At 43.7% G+C, this 14,438-nt stretch overlaps 1 protein-coding gene across 2 annotated transcripts in view; it reads right to left on the bottom strand.

The window, feature by feature from the left end:
* LOC121846956 (beta-synuclein-like) overlaps positions 1–14,438 on the bottom strand; it is a 37,768-nt gene that overhangs the window by 4,720 nt on the left and 18,610 nt on the right. For both annotated transcript variants that reach the window (XM_042326146.1, XM_042326147.1), the window contains exon 5: positions 11,940–12,023. In XM_042326146.1, the coding sequence (XP_042182080.1) occupies positions 11,940–12,023 (84 nt within the window). The remainder of the gene's footprint in view (positions 1–11,939; positions 12,024–14,438) is intronic.

The raw sequence follows: 14,438 nt of genomic DNA, 5'->3' as shown, positions 1-14,438 counted from the left end.
CCAGTTCTACTGGTTAGATTCCCCTCTACTGGTTAGTTTCCCCAGTTCTACTGGTTAGATTCCCCAGTTCTACTGGTTAGATTCCCCAGTTCTACTGGTTAGATTCCCCAGTTCTACTGGTTAGATTCCCCAGTTCTACTGGTTAGATTCCCCAGTTCTACTGGTTAGATTCCCCAGTTCTACTGGTTAGATTCCCCAGTTCTACTGGTTAGATTCTCATTTTCTACTGGTTAGATTCCCCAGTTCTACTTGTTAGATTCCCCAGTTCTACTGGTTAGATTCCCCAGTTCTACTGGTTAGATTCCCCAGTTCTACTGGTTAGATTCCCCAGTTCTACTGGTTAGATTCCCCAGTTCTACTGGTTAGATTCCCCAGTTCTACTGGTTAGATTCCCCAGTTCTACTAGTTAGATTCCCTTCTACTGGTTAGATTCCCCAGTTCTACTGTTTAGATTCCCCTCTACTGGTTAGATTCCCCAGTTCTACTGGTTAGATTCCCCAGTTCTACTGGTTAGATTCCCCAGTTCTACTGGTTAGATTCCCCAGTTCTACTGGTTAGATTCCCCAGTTCTACTGGTTAGATTCCATATTTCTACTGGTTAGATTCCCCAGTTCTACTGGTTAGATTCCCCAGTTCTACTGGTTAGATTCCCCAGTTCTACTCGTTAGATTCTCCTCTACTGGTTAGATTCCCCAGTTCTACTGGTTAGATTCCCCAGTTCTACTGGTTAGATTCCCCAGTTCTACTGGTTAGATTCTCCAGTTCTACTGGTTAGATTCTAATTTTCTACTGGTTAGATTCCCCAGTTCTACTGGTTAGATTCCCTAGTTCTACTGGTTAGATTCCCCAGTTCTACTGGTTAGATTCCCCAGTTCTACTGGTTAGATTCCCCAGTTCTACTGGTTAGATTCCCCAGTTCTACTGGTTAGATTCCCCAGTTCACTGGTTAGATTCTCCTCTACTGTTTAGTTTCCCCAGTTCTACTGGTTAGATTCCCCAGTTCTACTGGTTAGATTCCCCAGTTCTACTGGTTAGATTCCCCTCTACTGGTTAGATTCCCCAGTTCTACTGGTTAGATTCCCCTCTACTGGTTAGATTCCCCAGTTCTACTGGTTAGATTCCCCAGTTCTACTGTTTAGTTTCCCCAGTTCTACTGGTTAGATTCCCCAGTTCTACTGGTTAGATTCCCCAGTTCTACTGGTTAGATTCCCCAGTTCTACTGGTTAGATTCCCCAGTTCTACTGGTTAGATTCCCCAGTTCTACTGGTTAGATTCCCCAGTTCTACTGGTTAGATTCCCCAGTTCTACTGGTTAGATTCCCCAGTTCTACTGGTTAGATTCCCCAGTTCTACTGGTTCTAGATTCCCCAGTTCTACTGGTTAGATTCCCCAGTTCTACTGGTTAGATTCCCCAGTTCTACTGGTTAGATTCCCCAGTTCTACTGGTTAGATTCCCCAGTTCACTCGTTAGATTCCCCAGTTCTACTGGTTAGATTCCCCAGTTCTACTGGTTAGATTCCCCCAGTTCTACTGGTTAGATTCCCCAGTTCTACTGGTTAGATTCCCCATTTTCTAGTTGGTTAGATTCCCCAGTTCTACTGGTTAGATTCCCCAGTTCTACTGGTTAGATTCCCCAGTTCTACTGGTTAGATTCCCCAGTTCTACTGGTTAGATTCCCCAGTTCTACTGGTTAGATTCCCCAGTTCTACTGGTTAGATTCCCCAGTTCTACTGGTTAGATTCCCCAGTTCTACTAGTTAGATTCCCCAGTTCTACTGGTTAGATTCCCCAGTTCTACTGGTTAGATTCCCCAGTTCTACTGGTTAGATTCCCCAGTTCTACTGGTTAGATTCCCCAGTTCTACTGGTTAGATTCCCCAGTTCTACTGGTTAGATTCCCCAGTTCTACTGGTTAGATTCCCCAGTTCTACTGGTTAGATTCCCCAGTTCTACTGGTTAGATTCCCCATTTCTACTGGTTAGATTCCCCAGTTCTACTGGTTAGATTCCCCAGTTCTACTGGTTAGATTCCCCAGTTCTACTGGTTAGATTCTCCATTTCTACTGGTTAGATTCCCCAGTTCTACTGGTTAGATTCCCCAGTTCTACTGGTTAGATTCCCCAGTTCTACTGGTTAGATTCCCCAGTTCTACTGGTTAGATTCTCCAGTTCTACTGGTTAGATTCCCCAGTTCTACTGGTTAGATTCCCCAGTTCTACTGGTTAGATTCCCCAGTTCTACTGGTTAGATTCCCCAGTTCTACTGGTTAGATTCCCCAGTTCTACTGGTTAGATTCCCCAGTTCTACTGGTTAGATTCCCCTACTGTTCTACTGGTTAGATTCCCCAGTTCTACTGGTTAGATTCTCCTCTACTGGTTAGTTTCCCCAGTTCTACTGGTTAGATTCCCCAGTTCTACTGTTCTTCTACTGGTTAGATTCCCCAGTTCTACTGGTTAGATTCCCCAGTTCTACTGGTTAGATTCCCCAGTTCTACTGGTTAGATTCCCCAGTTCTACTGGTTAGATTCCCCTCTACTGGTTAGATACTGGTTAGATTCCCCAGTTCTACTGGTTAGATTCCCCAGTTCTACTGTTTAGTTTCCCCAGTTCTACTGGTTAGATTCCCCAGTTCTAATGGTTAGATTCCCCAGTTCTACTGGTTAGATTCCCCAGTTCTACTGGTTAGATTCCCCAGTTCTAGATTCCCCAGTTCTGGTTAGATTCCCCAGTTCTACTGGTTAGATTCCCCAGTTCTACTGGTTAGATTCCCCAGTTCTACTGGTTAGATTCCCCAGTTCTACTGGTTAGATTCCCCTACTGGTTAGTTCTACTTCTACTGGTTAGATTCCCCAGTTCTACTGGTTAGATTCCCCAGTTCTACTGGTTAGATTCCCCAGTTCTACTGGTTAGATTCCCCAGTTCTACTGGTTAGATTCCCCAGTTCTACTGGTTAGATTCCCCAGTTCTACTGGTTAGATTCCCCTACTGGTTAGTTCTACTGGTTAGATTCCATATTTCTACTGGTTAGATTCCCCAGTTCTACTACTGGTTAGATTCCCCAGTTCTACTGGTTAGATTCCCCAGTTCTACTGGTTAGATTCCCCAGTTCTACTGGTTAGATTCCCCCAGTTCTACTGGTTCGTTTCCCCAGTTCTACTGGTTAGATTCCCCAGTTCTACTGGTTAGATTGCCCAGTTCTACTAGTTAGATTCCCTCTACTGGTTAGTTTCCCCAGTTCTACTGGTTAGATTCCCCAGTTCTACTGGTTAGATTCCCCAGTTCTACTGGTTAGATTTCATATTCTACTGGTTAGATTCCCCAGTTCTACTGGTTAGATTCCCCAGTTCTACTGGTTAGATTCCCCAGTTCTACTGGTTAGATTCCCCAGTTCTACTGGTTAGATTCCCCAGTTCTACTGGTTAGATTCCCCAGTTCTACTGGTTAGATTCCCCAGTTCTACTGGTTAGATTCCCCAGTTCTACTGTTTAGTTTCCCCAGTTCTACTGGTTAGATTCCCCAGTTCTACTGGTTAGATTCCCCAGTTCTACTGGTTAGATTCCCCAGTTCTACTGGTTAGATTCCCCAGTTCTACTGGTTAGATTCCCCAGTTCTACTGGTTAGATTCCCCAGTTCTACTGGTTAGATTCCCCAGTTCTACTGGTTAGTTCCCCAGTTCTACTGGTTAGATTCCCCAGTTCTACTGGTTAGATTCCCCAGTTCTAGTTCTACTGGTTAGATTCCCCAGTTCTACTGGTTAGATTCCCCAGTTCTACTGGTTAGTTTCCCCAGTTCTACTGGTTAGATTCCCCAGTTCTACTGGTTAGATTCCCCAGTTCTACTGGTTAGATTTCATATTCTACTGGTTAGATTCCCCAGTTCTACTGGTTAGATTCCCCAGTACTACTGGTTCGTTTCCCCAGTTCTACTGGTTAGATTCCCCAGTTCTACTGGTTAGATTCCCCAGTTCTACTGGTTAGATTCCCCTTCTACTGGTTAGTTTCCCCAGTTCTACTGGTTAGATTCCCCAGTTCTACTGGTTAGATTCCCCAGTTCTACTGGTTAGATTCCCCAGTTCTACTGGTTAGATTCCCCAGTTCTACTGGTTAGATTCCCCAGTTCTACTGGTTAGATTCCCCAGGTTCTTCTACTGGTTAGATTCCCCAGTTCTACTGGTTAGATTCCCCAGTTCTACTGGTTAGATTCCCCAGTTCTACTGGTTAGATTCCCAGTTCTACTGGTTAGATTCCCCAGTTCTACTGGTTAGATTCCCCAGTTCTTCTACTGGTTAGATTCCCCAGTTCTACTGGTTAGATTCCCCAGTTCTACTGGTTAGATTCCCCAGTTCTACTGGTTAGATTCCCCAGTTCTACTGGTTAGATTCCCCAGTTCTACTGGTTAGATTCCCCAGTTCTACTGGTTTAGATTCCCCTAGTTCTACTGGTTAGATTCCCCAGTTCTACTGGTTAGATTCCCCAGTTCTACTGGTTAGATTCCCCAGTTCTACTGGTTAGATTCCCCAGTTCTACTGGTTAGATTCCCCAGTTCTACTGGTTAGATTCCACAGTTCTACTGGTTAGATTCCCCAGTTCTACTGGTTAGATTCCCCAGTTCTAGATTCTTCTACTGGTTAGATTCCCCACTGGTTAGATCTACCCCAGTTCTACTGGTTAGATTCCCCAGTTCTACTGGTTAGATTCCCCAGTTCTACTGGTTAGATTCCCCAGTTCTACTGGTTAGATTCCCCAGTTCTACTGGTTAGATTCCCCAGTTCTACTGGTTAGATTCCCCAGTTCTACTGGTTAGATTCCCCAGTTCTACTGGTTAGATTCCCCAGTTCTACTGGTTAGATTCCCCAGTTCTACTGGTTAGATTCCCAGTTCTACTGGTTAGATTCAAATTTTCTACTGGTTAGATTCCCCAGTTCTACTGGTTAGATTCCCTAGTTCTACTGGTTAGATTCCCCAGTTCTACTGGTTAGATTCCCCAGTTCTACTGGTTAGATTCCCCAGTTCTACTGGTTAGATTCCCCAGTTCTACTGGTTAGATTCCCCAGTTCTACTGGTTAGATTCTCCTCTACTGTTTAGTTTGGTTAGATTCCCCAGTTCTACTGGTTAGATTCCCCAGTTCTACTGGTTAGATTCCCCAGTTCTACTGGTTAGATTCCCCAGTTCTACTGGTTAGATTCTCCTCTGGTTAGATTCCCCAGTTCTACTGGTTAGATTCCCCCTCTACTGGTTAGATTCCCTGGTTAGATTCCCCAGTTCTACTGGTTAGATTCCCCAGTTCTACTGGTTAGTTCTACTGGTCCCCCAGTTCTACTGGTTAGATTCCCCAGTTCTACTGGTTAGATTCCCCAGTTCTACTGGTTAGATTCCCCAGTTCTACTGGTTAGATTCCCCCCCAGTTCTACTGGTTAGATTCCCCAGTTCTAGATTCCCAGGTTAGATTCCCCAGTTCTACTGGTTAGATTCCCCAGTTCTACTGGTTAGATTCCCCAGTTCTACTGGTTAGATTCCCCAGTTCTACTGGTTAGATTCCCCAGTTCTACTGGTTAGATTCCCCCAGTTCTACTGGTTAGATTCCCCAGTTCTACTGGTTAGATTCCCCAGTTCTACTGGTTAGATTCCCCAGTTCTACTGGTTAGATTCCCTGGTTGGGTTACAGTTCAGTTCTACTGGTTAGATTCCCCAGTTCTACTGGTTAGATTCCCCAGTTAGATTCCCCAGTTCTACTGGTTAGATTCCCCAGTTCTACTGGTTAGATTCCCCATATTCTACTGGTTAGATTCCCCAGTTCTACTGGTTAGATTCCCCAGTTCTACTGGTTAGATTCCCTACTGGTTAGTTCTACTGGTTAGATTCCCCAGTTCTACTGGTTAGATTCCCCAGTTCTACTGGTTAGATTCCCCAGTTCTACTGGTTAGATTCCCCAGTTCTACTGGTTAGATTCCCCAGTTCTACTGGTTAGATTCCCCAGTTCTACTGGTTAGATTCCCCAGTTCTACTGGTTAGATTCCCCAGTTCTACTGGTTAGATTCCCCAGTTCTACTGGTTAGATTCCCCAGTTCTACTGGTTAGATTCCCCAGTTCTACTGGTTAGATTCCCCAGTTCTACTGGTTAGATTCCCCAGTTCTACTGGTTAGATTCCCCAGTTCTACTGGTTAGATTCCCCAGTTCTACTTTAGATTCCCCAGTTCTACTGGTTAGATTCCCCAGTTCCCCAGTCTACTGGTTAGATTCCCCAGTTCTACTGGTTAGATTCCCCAGTTCTACTGGTTAGATTCCCCAGTTCTACTGGTTAGATTCTCCTTCTACTGGTTAGTTTCCCCAGTTCTACTGGTTAGATTCCCCAGTTCTACTGGTTAGATTCCCCAGTTCTACTGGTTAGATTCCCCTACTGGTTAGTTCTACTGGTTAGATTCCCAGTTCTACTGGTTAGATTCAAATTTTCTACTGGTTAGATTCCCCAGTTCTACTGTTAGATTCCCCAGTTCTACTGGTTAGATTCCCCAGTTCTACTGGTTAGATTCCCCAGTTCTACTAGTTAGATTCCCCAGTTCTACTGGTTAGATTCCCCAGTTCTACTGGTTAGATTCCCCAGTTCTACTCGTTAGATTCTCCTCTACTGGTTAGTTTCCCCAGTTCTACTGGTTAGATTCCCCAGTTCTACTGGTTAGATTCCCCAGTTCTACTGGTTAGATTCCCCAGTTCTACTGGTTAGATTCCCCAGTTCTACTGGTTAGATTCCCCAGTTCTACTGGTTAGATTCCCCAGTTCTACTGGTTAGATTCCCCTACTGGTTAGTTCTACTGGTTAGATTCCCCAGTTCTACTGGTTAGATTCCCCAGTTCTACTGTTAGATTCCCCAGTTCTACTGGTTAGATTCCCCAGTTCTACTGGTTAGATTCCCCTAGTTCTACTGGTTAGATTCCCCAGTTCTACTGGTTAGATTCCCCAGTTCTACTGGTTAGATTCCCCAGTTCTACTGGTTAGATTCCCCAGTTCTACTGGTTAGATTCCCCAGTTCTACTGGTTAGATTCCCCTGGTTAGATTCCCCAGTTCTACTGGTTAGATTCCCCAGTTCTACTGGTTAGATTCCCCCCCAGTTCTACTGGTTAGATTCCCCAGTTCTACTGGTTAGATTCCCCAGTTCTACTGGTTAGATTCCCCAGTTCTACTGGTTAGATTCCCCAGTTCTACTGGTTAGATTCCCCAGTTCTACTGGTTAGATTCCCCAGTTCTACTGGTTAGATTCCCCAGTTCTACTGGTTAGATTCCATATTTCTACTGGTTAGATTCCCCAGTTCTACTGGTTAGATTCCCCAGTTCTACTGGTTAGATTCCCCAGTTCTACTGGTTAGATTCCCCAGTTCTACTGGTTAGATTCCCCAGTTCTACTGGTTAGATTCCCCAGTTCTACTGGTTAGATTCCCCAGTTCTACTGGTTAGATTCTCCTGGTTAGATTCCCCAGTTCTACTGGTTAGATTTCCCCAGTTCTACTGGTTAGATTCCCCAGTTCTACTGGTTAGATTCTCCAGTTCTACTGGTTAGATTCCCCAGTTCTACTGGTTAGATTCTTCTACTGGTTAGATTCCCCAGTTCTACTGTTAGATTCCCTACTAGTTCTTCTACTGGTTAGATTCCCCAGTTCTACTGGTTAGATTCCCCAGTTCTACTGGTTAGATTCCCCTGGTTAGTTCTACTGGTTAGATTCCCCAGTTCTACTGGTTAGATTCCCCAGTTCTACTGGTTAGATTCCCAGTTCTACTGGTTCTATTCCCCAGTTCTACTGTTAGATTCCCCAGTTCTACTGGTTAGATTCCCCAGTTCTACTGGTTAGATTCCCCAGTTCTACTGGTTAGATTCCCCAGTTCCACTGGTTAGATTCCCCAGTTCTACTGGTTAGATTCCCCAGTTCTACTGGTTAGATTCCCCAGTTCTACTGGTTTTCCCCAGTTCTAGTTTCCCCAGTTCTACTGGTTAGATTCCCCAGTTCTACTGGTTAGATTCCCGAGTTCTACTGGTTAGATTCCCCAGTTCTACTGGTTAGATTCCCCAGTTCTACTGGTTAGATTCCCCAGTTCTACTGGTTAGATTCCACATTTCTACTGGTTAGATTCCCCAGTTCTACTGGTTAGATTCCCGAGTTCTACTGGTTAGATTCCCCAGTTCTACTGGTTAGATTCCCCAGTTCTACTGGTTAGATTCCCCAGTTCTACTGGTTAGGTTATTCCCCCAGTTCTACTGGTTAGATTCCCCAGTTCTACTGGTTAGATTCCCCAGTTCTACTGGTTAGATTCCCCAGTTCTACTGGTTAGATTCCCCAGTTCTACTGGTTAGATTCCCCAGTTCTACTGGTTAGATTCTCCAGTTCTACTGGTTAGATTCCCCAATTCTACTGGTTAGATTCCCCAGTTCTACTGGTTAGATTTCATATTTCTACTTGTTAGATTCCCTAGTTCTACTGGTTAGATTCCCCAGTTCTACTGGTTCGTTTCCCCAGTTCTACTGGTTAGATTCCCCAGTTCTACTGGTTAGATTCCCCAGTTCTACTAGTTAGATTCCCCTCTACTGGTTAGTTTCCCCAGTTCTACTGGTTAGATTCCCCAGTTCTACTGTTTAGATTCCCCTCTACTGGTTAGATTCCCCAGTTCTACTGGTTAGATTCCCCAGTTCTACTGGTTAGATTCCCCAGTTCTACTGGTTAGATTCCCCAGTTCTACTGGTTAGATTCCCCTGTTCTACTGGTTAGATTCCCCAGTTCTACTGGTTAGATTCCCCAGTTCTACTGGTTAGATTCCCCAGTTCTACTGGTTATATTCCCCAGTTCTACTGGTTAGATTCCATATTTCTACTGGTTAGATTCCCCAGTTCTATTGGTTAGATTCCCCAGTTCTACTGGTTAGATTCCCCAGTTCTACTGGTTAGATTCCCCAGTTCTACTGGTTAGATTCCCCAGTTCTACTGGTTAGATCCCCCAGTTCTACTGGTTAGATTCCCCAGTTCTACTGGTTAGATTCCCCAGTTATACTGGTTAGATTCCCCAGTTCTACTGGTTAGATTCCCCAGTTCTACTCGTTAGATTCTCCTCTACTGGTTAGTTTCCCCAGTTCTACTGGTTAGATTCTCATATTCTACTGGTTAGATTCCCCAGTTCTACTGGTTAGATTCTCATTTTCTACTGGTTAGATTCCCCAGTTCTACTTGTTAGATTCCTTAGTTCTACTGGTTAGATTCCCCAGTTCTACTGGTTAGATTCTCATTTTCTACTGGTTAGATTCCCCAGTTCTACCTGTTAGATTCCCCAGTTCTACTGGTTAGATTCTCCAGTTCTACTGGTTAGTTTCCCCAGTTCTACTGGTTAGATTCCCCAGTTCTACTGGTTAGATTCCCCAGTTCTACTGGTTAGATTCCCCAGTTCTACTGGTTAGATTCCCCAGTTCTACTGGTTAGATTCCCCAGTTCTACTGGTTAGATTCCCCAGTTCTACTGGTTAGATTCCAGTAGAACTGTAAGTGCGTGTGTGTGCGTGTGTAGTGTTGGGATTCGTTACTTGAAAAGGTAGTTTATTCCATATGATTTGTAACAAAAGTAGTTTATTCCATATTACTCGATATATAAAACAAGATGGTCCCGACAGACATGGCAGCTTTGCTTCTTGCTCCAAAGCAAATTTGCAGCATTTATTTATTTTTGTTGTGTTTTTTTTTTTTGTATTTCTTACATCATACAGCCGTAAATAACTTTGGGATATCAGAGTGGCGATAACTCACCGGCATTACGACCAGAAATAAGACTTTACCGAATTGGATCCTTTGTTCGCACGCCCCAGGGCAAGTTACCTTATCCCATTTTTAAAAATATCTTCAAATTAGACATGTAATTTCCTCATTCACCTCCAAGAGGAGGTTTAGAACTCAGTTGAATGAAGTTGAAACCCTTCTTGTCACAGCACAATCCATTAAAGGCAAAATATCTTACATTTATAGACTCCTTTCTGAGAAAGGAAGCTCCTCCTTTACTCCTTTGAAAATAATCTGGGAAAAGGACCTTGGTCTGACTATCAGTGATGAGTTATGGGCGGAGGTTTGCGACAGGGTATACTGCTCCTCTACCAGTGTAAAAATGAAAGAATCTAATTACAAATTTTTGTACAAATTTTATTATACTCCTTTGAGACTCCATAGAATGAAAACAGATATGTCTCCTAACTGTAAAAGATGTACCTATCTTGTTTAAAACGGGAACGTTTTTCATCCAAAAATTAAAATAGCGCCCCCTAAATCCAACTGGTTAAACAGCCATCACTAACACAGAGAGACTGCTTCCCTATATACATGGACTTGAAATCACTGGCCACTTTAATAATTGAACACTTTTATAATGTTTACATATTTTGCATTACTCATTTCATATGTATATACTGTATTCTATTCTATTCTAATGTATTTTAGTCTATGCTGTTCTGACATCGCTCATCCAAATATTTATATATTCTTAATTCCACTTCAGATGTGTGTATTGTTGTGAAATTGTTAGATATTACTGCATTGTTAAATACTACTGTACTGATGGAGCTAGGAACTGTACACCTGCAGTAACATCTGCTAAATATGTATATGTGACCAATAACATTTCATTTTATTTGAATGTAAACCATCAAAATCAACAATTTCCTGTCTGCTCCTTTGGCTTGAAGCACAAACGTGGTCCCAATTGATAATACCGAACACTGCAACCGTTGTACACTAATCATGATTCATGAAATTGAAAGCCTGTTTAAAAAAAAAATGTGTTCTGATAATGCATATCTACACAAATAGATAACATTATTAAGAGTAGACACGGCTATTTGATGCAGATTGTCTATTGTCCAAAATGTCACGTTGACCGGTCAGTCCTGCTGGCCATCCCGGCGATGGGAAACTTTTTAAACCACTGGAATAGAGATGGGTAGAGAACACACTTCCCACTAGACACTGAATCACTAACGGTCTTTGCTATCACAGAAGAGATCAGAGGTACATCCTCATTCCATTTACATGGACGTCTGTCATGACATCCTCTAAACAGCTATTCTCCGTTCGCTCGATAACCAAATGAGGAAACAAGTGAAGATGTGAAGTGGATCACGGAAACATCTCGCTCGGACAGGAAACGTTTTCTGTAAGTAGCGGGCACGTTACTAGAAAAAGTAGCAGTAATAATAGGACAATATTTAAGACAGTAACTCGTTATATTAAAGACAGTAAAACGTTATATTAAAGACAGTAACTCGTGTGTGTGTGTGTGCGTGTGTCTGCGTGTGTAAGCGTTTGAGCTTAACCCAACCTGACCCGACAGGGCCTAGACACATGGTCATAGGGCCGTGTAGGGCCTGTTTTCTCATCAATATCTAGGGCCATGTAGGTCCTGTTTTCTCATCAATAACTAGGGTACGGGTAGGGTCTGTTTTCTCATCAATAACTAGGGTACGGGTAGGGTCTGTTTTCTCATCAATAACTAGGGCCGTGTAGGTCCTGTTTTCTCATCAATAACTAGGGTACGGGTAGGGTCTGTTTTCTCATCAATAACTAGGGTACGGGTAGGGTCTGTTTTCTCATCAATAACTAGGGTACGGGTAGGGTCTGTTTTCTCATCAATAACTAGGGTACGGGTACGGGTAGGGCTCGACTATCACTAATTTGATCACTAACATTTAAAAGCTGAGTCATTTCCTCTGCTGCGTAGTACAGTCCTATCTGACTAAGATCATAACATGATGTCAGAAGTCCTTCAATTTTAGTCAAATAAGTTAGCAGAAAATAATGTTGCTTGAGTTTAGAGGTGACGAGGTGTGTGTGTGTGTGTGTGTGTCTGCGTGTGTGCGTGTGTGTGTGTGTGTGTGTGTGTGTGCGTGTGTGCGTGTGTGCGTGTGCGTGCGTGTGTGTTATCCCTCTTACCTGCTGGTTCTCGTCATATGTCTCTCCTTCCAGATGATCTCTTTGTGTCTCTCCTTCCATGGCCTCCTGCCTATACTCCTCAGGCTGTGGACAAACATAAAATTGTAAAACAAAACGAACAACACGTCCTATTTCACCAGAACACAATTTTAAAAAAAATATTTTTTAGAGATGCTAGATAGTCCGGTACAGAAGACAGGAAACGCAGTGTAAGTAATGTACACTTGATGATAATGCGATAACGATGCACAGACCAGGGTTGGAGTCAATTCCATTTCAATTCAGGAAATACACTGAAATGACAATTTCACTTGTCTTCCATGCTTGTCAACGAAGATAATTTTGAATTTGGTTAACTTTCTGAATTGACTGGAACTGAAACGGAATGGTCCCCAACCCTGGCACAGATCTGATGGAAACACGTATAGTAGCATAGGGGCTAACCCCCCAGAATCCTACACTAATAGATGTACCCAGAGGACAGGTCACCCCCCAGTATCCTACACTAATAGATGTACCCAGAGGACAGGTCACCCCCAGTATCCTACACTAATAGATGTACCCAGAGGACAGGTCACCCCCAGTATCCTACACTAAGATGTACCCAGAGGACAGGTCACCCCCAGATCCTACACTAAGGACAGGTCACCCCCCAGTATCCTACACTAAGAGACGTACCCAGAGGACAGGTCATGCCGTAGGGGTCTGAAAGCTACTGGTAGATCACCAAGGTACATGGAATCTTCAGTCATTTTAGTAATTAACATGAAATCTATCTCAGTCTATCATAACTTTGAATATCTTTTAAGAAATGTATTCATATATATATTATAATTATTTTTATATCTGTGTCCATATTGTCACTGAGTTTCTAGTAGATAGAGTTTCAAAATGTATGTTTTATTGTCAGGTGCACAAGTACAGTCGTGGCCAAAAGTTTTGAGAATGACACAAATATTAATTTCCACAAAGTTTGCTGCTTCAGTGTCTTTGTGCAGGGTAGCCTTAGAGTTCTTGGGAACAGGAATGATGGTGGTTACCTTGAGACATGTGGGGATTACAAACTGGGACAAGGAGAGGTTGAAAATGACCGTGAATATGCCTGCCAGCTGTTCTGCACATGAAATGAAATGCTTACTTAGAAGTTCTTAACCAACAATGCAGTTCTAATAAAAACAAGTGTTAAGTAAAAATATATAAGTACAAAATAATACTAATTAATGAGCAGCAGTAAAATAACAGTAGTGAGGCTATATACAGGGTGTTACGGTACAGAGTCAATGTGGAGGCTATATACAGGGTGTTACGGTACAGAGTCAATGTGGAGGCTATATACAGGGGGTACTGGTACAGAGTCAATGTGGAGGCTATATACAGGGGGTACCGGTACCGAGTCAGTGTGGAGGCTATATACAGAGGGTACCAGTACCGAGTCAATGTGGAGACTATATACTGGGGGCCATGCAGTGATAGTCTATAGTGATATAGGGGCTGGTGATAGTCTATAGTGATATAGGGGCTGGTGATAGTCTAGTGATATAGGGGTTGGTGATAGTCTATAGTGATATAGGGGCTGGTGATAGTCTATAGTGATATAGGGGCTGGTGATAGTCTATAGTGATATAGGGGCTGGTGATAGTCTATAGTGATATAGGGGCTGGTGATAATCTATATACTAGTAATGCAGGGGTTTTCAGATAACAGTATGACATAAACAAGGCTTGATGTGACAGGTTGTCGTTGTATCACAACAGTGATATAGAGTATGATTGGTCAAGATGAAGCATCCTATGGAGAGAGATACTGTAGCTCAAATAAAGTGGATTCACCCTGGAAACAAGGTGTCATGTGAATGTGTTCTGGGGGTTTTAGTGTGACAGCTAGTCACCATGTCAAATAGAAAAGCAATCAACCCCCACCATCTCTGAAGGAACAGGCACAACCTCTTCCCCCCACACACCCACACCTACCCCGGTGGCCACCTGTGTGTTTTAATTGATAGTGCAACCCATAGAGAGTAATGACATTGGACAAGGTTGCCTAGGAGCAAAGCAGCTGGGGGAGGAGAGGAAAGGGGAAGAGAGGAGAGCGGATGGGGGTAAAGAGGGGAGGGGATAGGAGAGGGGATGAGAGGGGGATGAGAGGAAAGGATAGGAGAAGAGAGGAGAGGATAGGAGAAGAGAGGAGGGGGAATGAGAGGAGAGGAGAGGAGAGGAGGGGGATGAGAGGAGGGGGATGAGAGGAAAGGATAGGATAGGACAGGAGAGGAGAGGAGAGGAGAGGAGAGGAGAGGAGAGGAGAGAGGAGAGGAGAGGGAGAGGAGAGGAGAGGAGAGGAGAGGAGAGGAGAGGAGGAGGGAGAGGAGAGGAGAGGAGAGGAGAGGAGAGGAGAGGAGAGGAGAGGAGAGGAGAGGAGAGGAGAGGAGAGGAGAGGAGAGGAGAGGAGAGGAGAGGAGAGGAGAGGAATGAGAGGAGAGGAGGGGGAATGAGAGGAGAGGAG

This window comes from Oncorhynchus tshawytscha, linkage group LG08 (assembly GCF_018296145.1).
Source record: "Oncorhynchus tshawytscha isolate Ot180627B linkage group LG08, Otsh_v2.0, whole genome shotgun sequence".
In the NCBI taxonomy this organism is placed as follows: Eukaryota; Metazoa; Chordata; class Actinopteri; order Salmoniformes; family Salmonidae; genus Oncorhynchus; species Oncorhynchus tshawytscha.
Note: the sequence above shows the minus strand (reverse complement) of the source record. Positions and strands in the feature narration are given on the sequence as shown.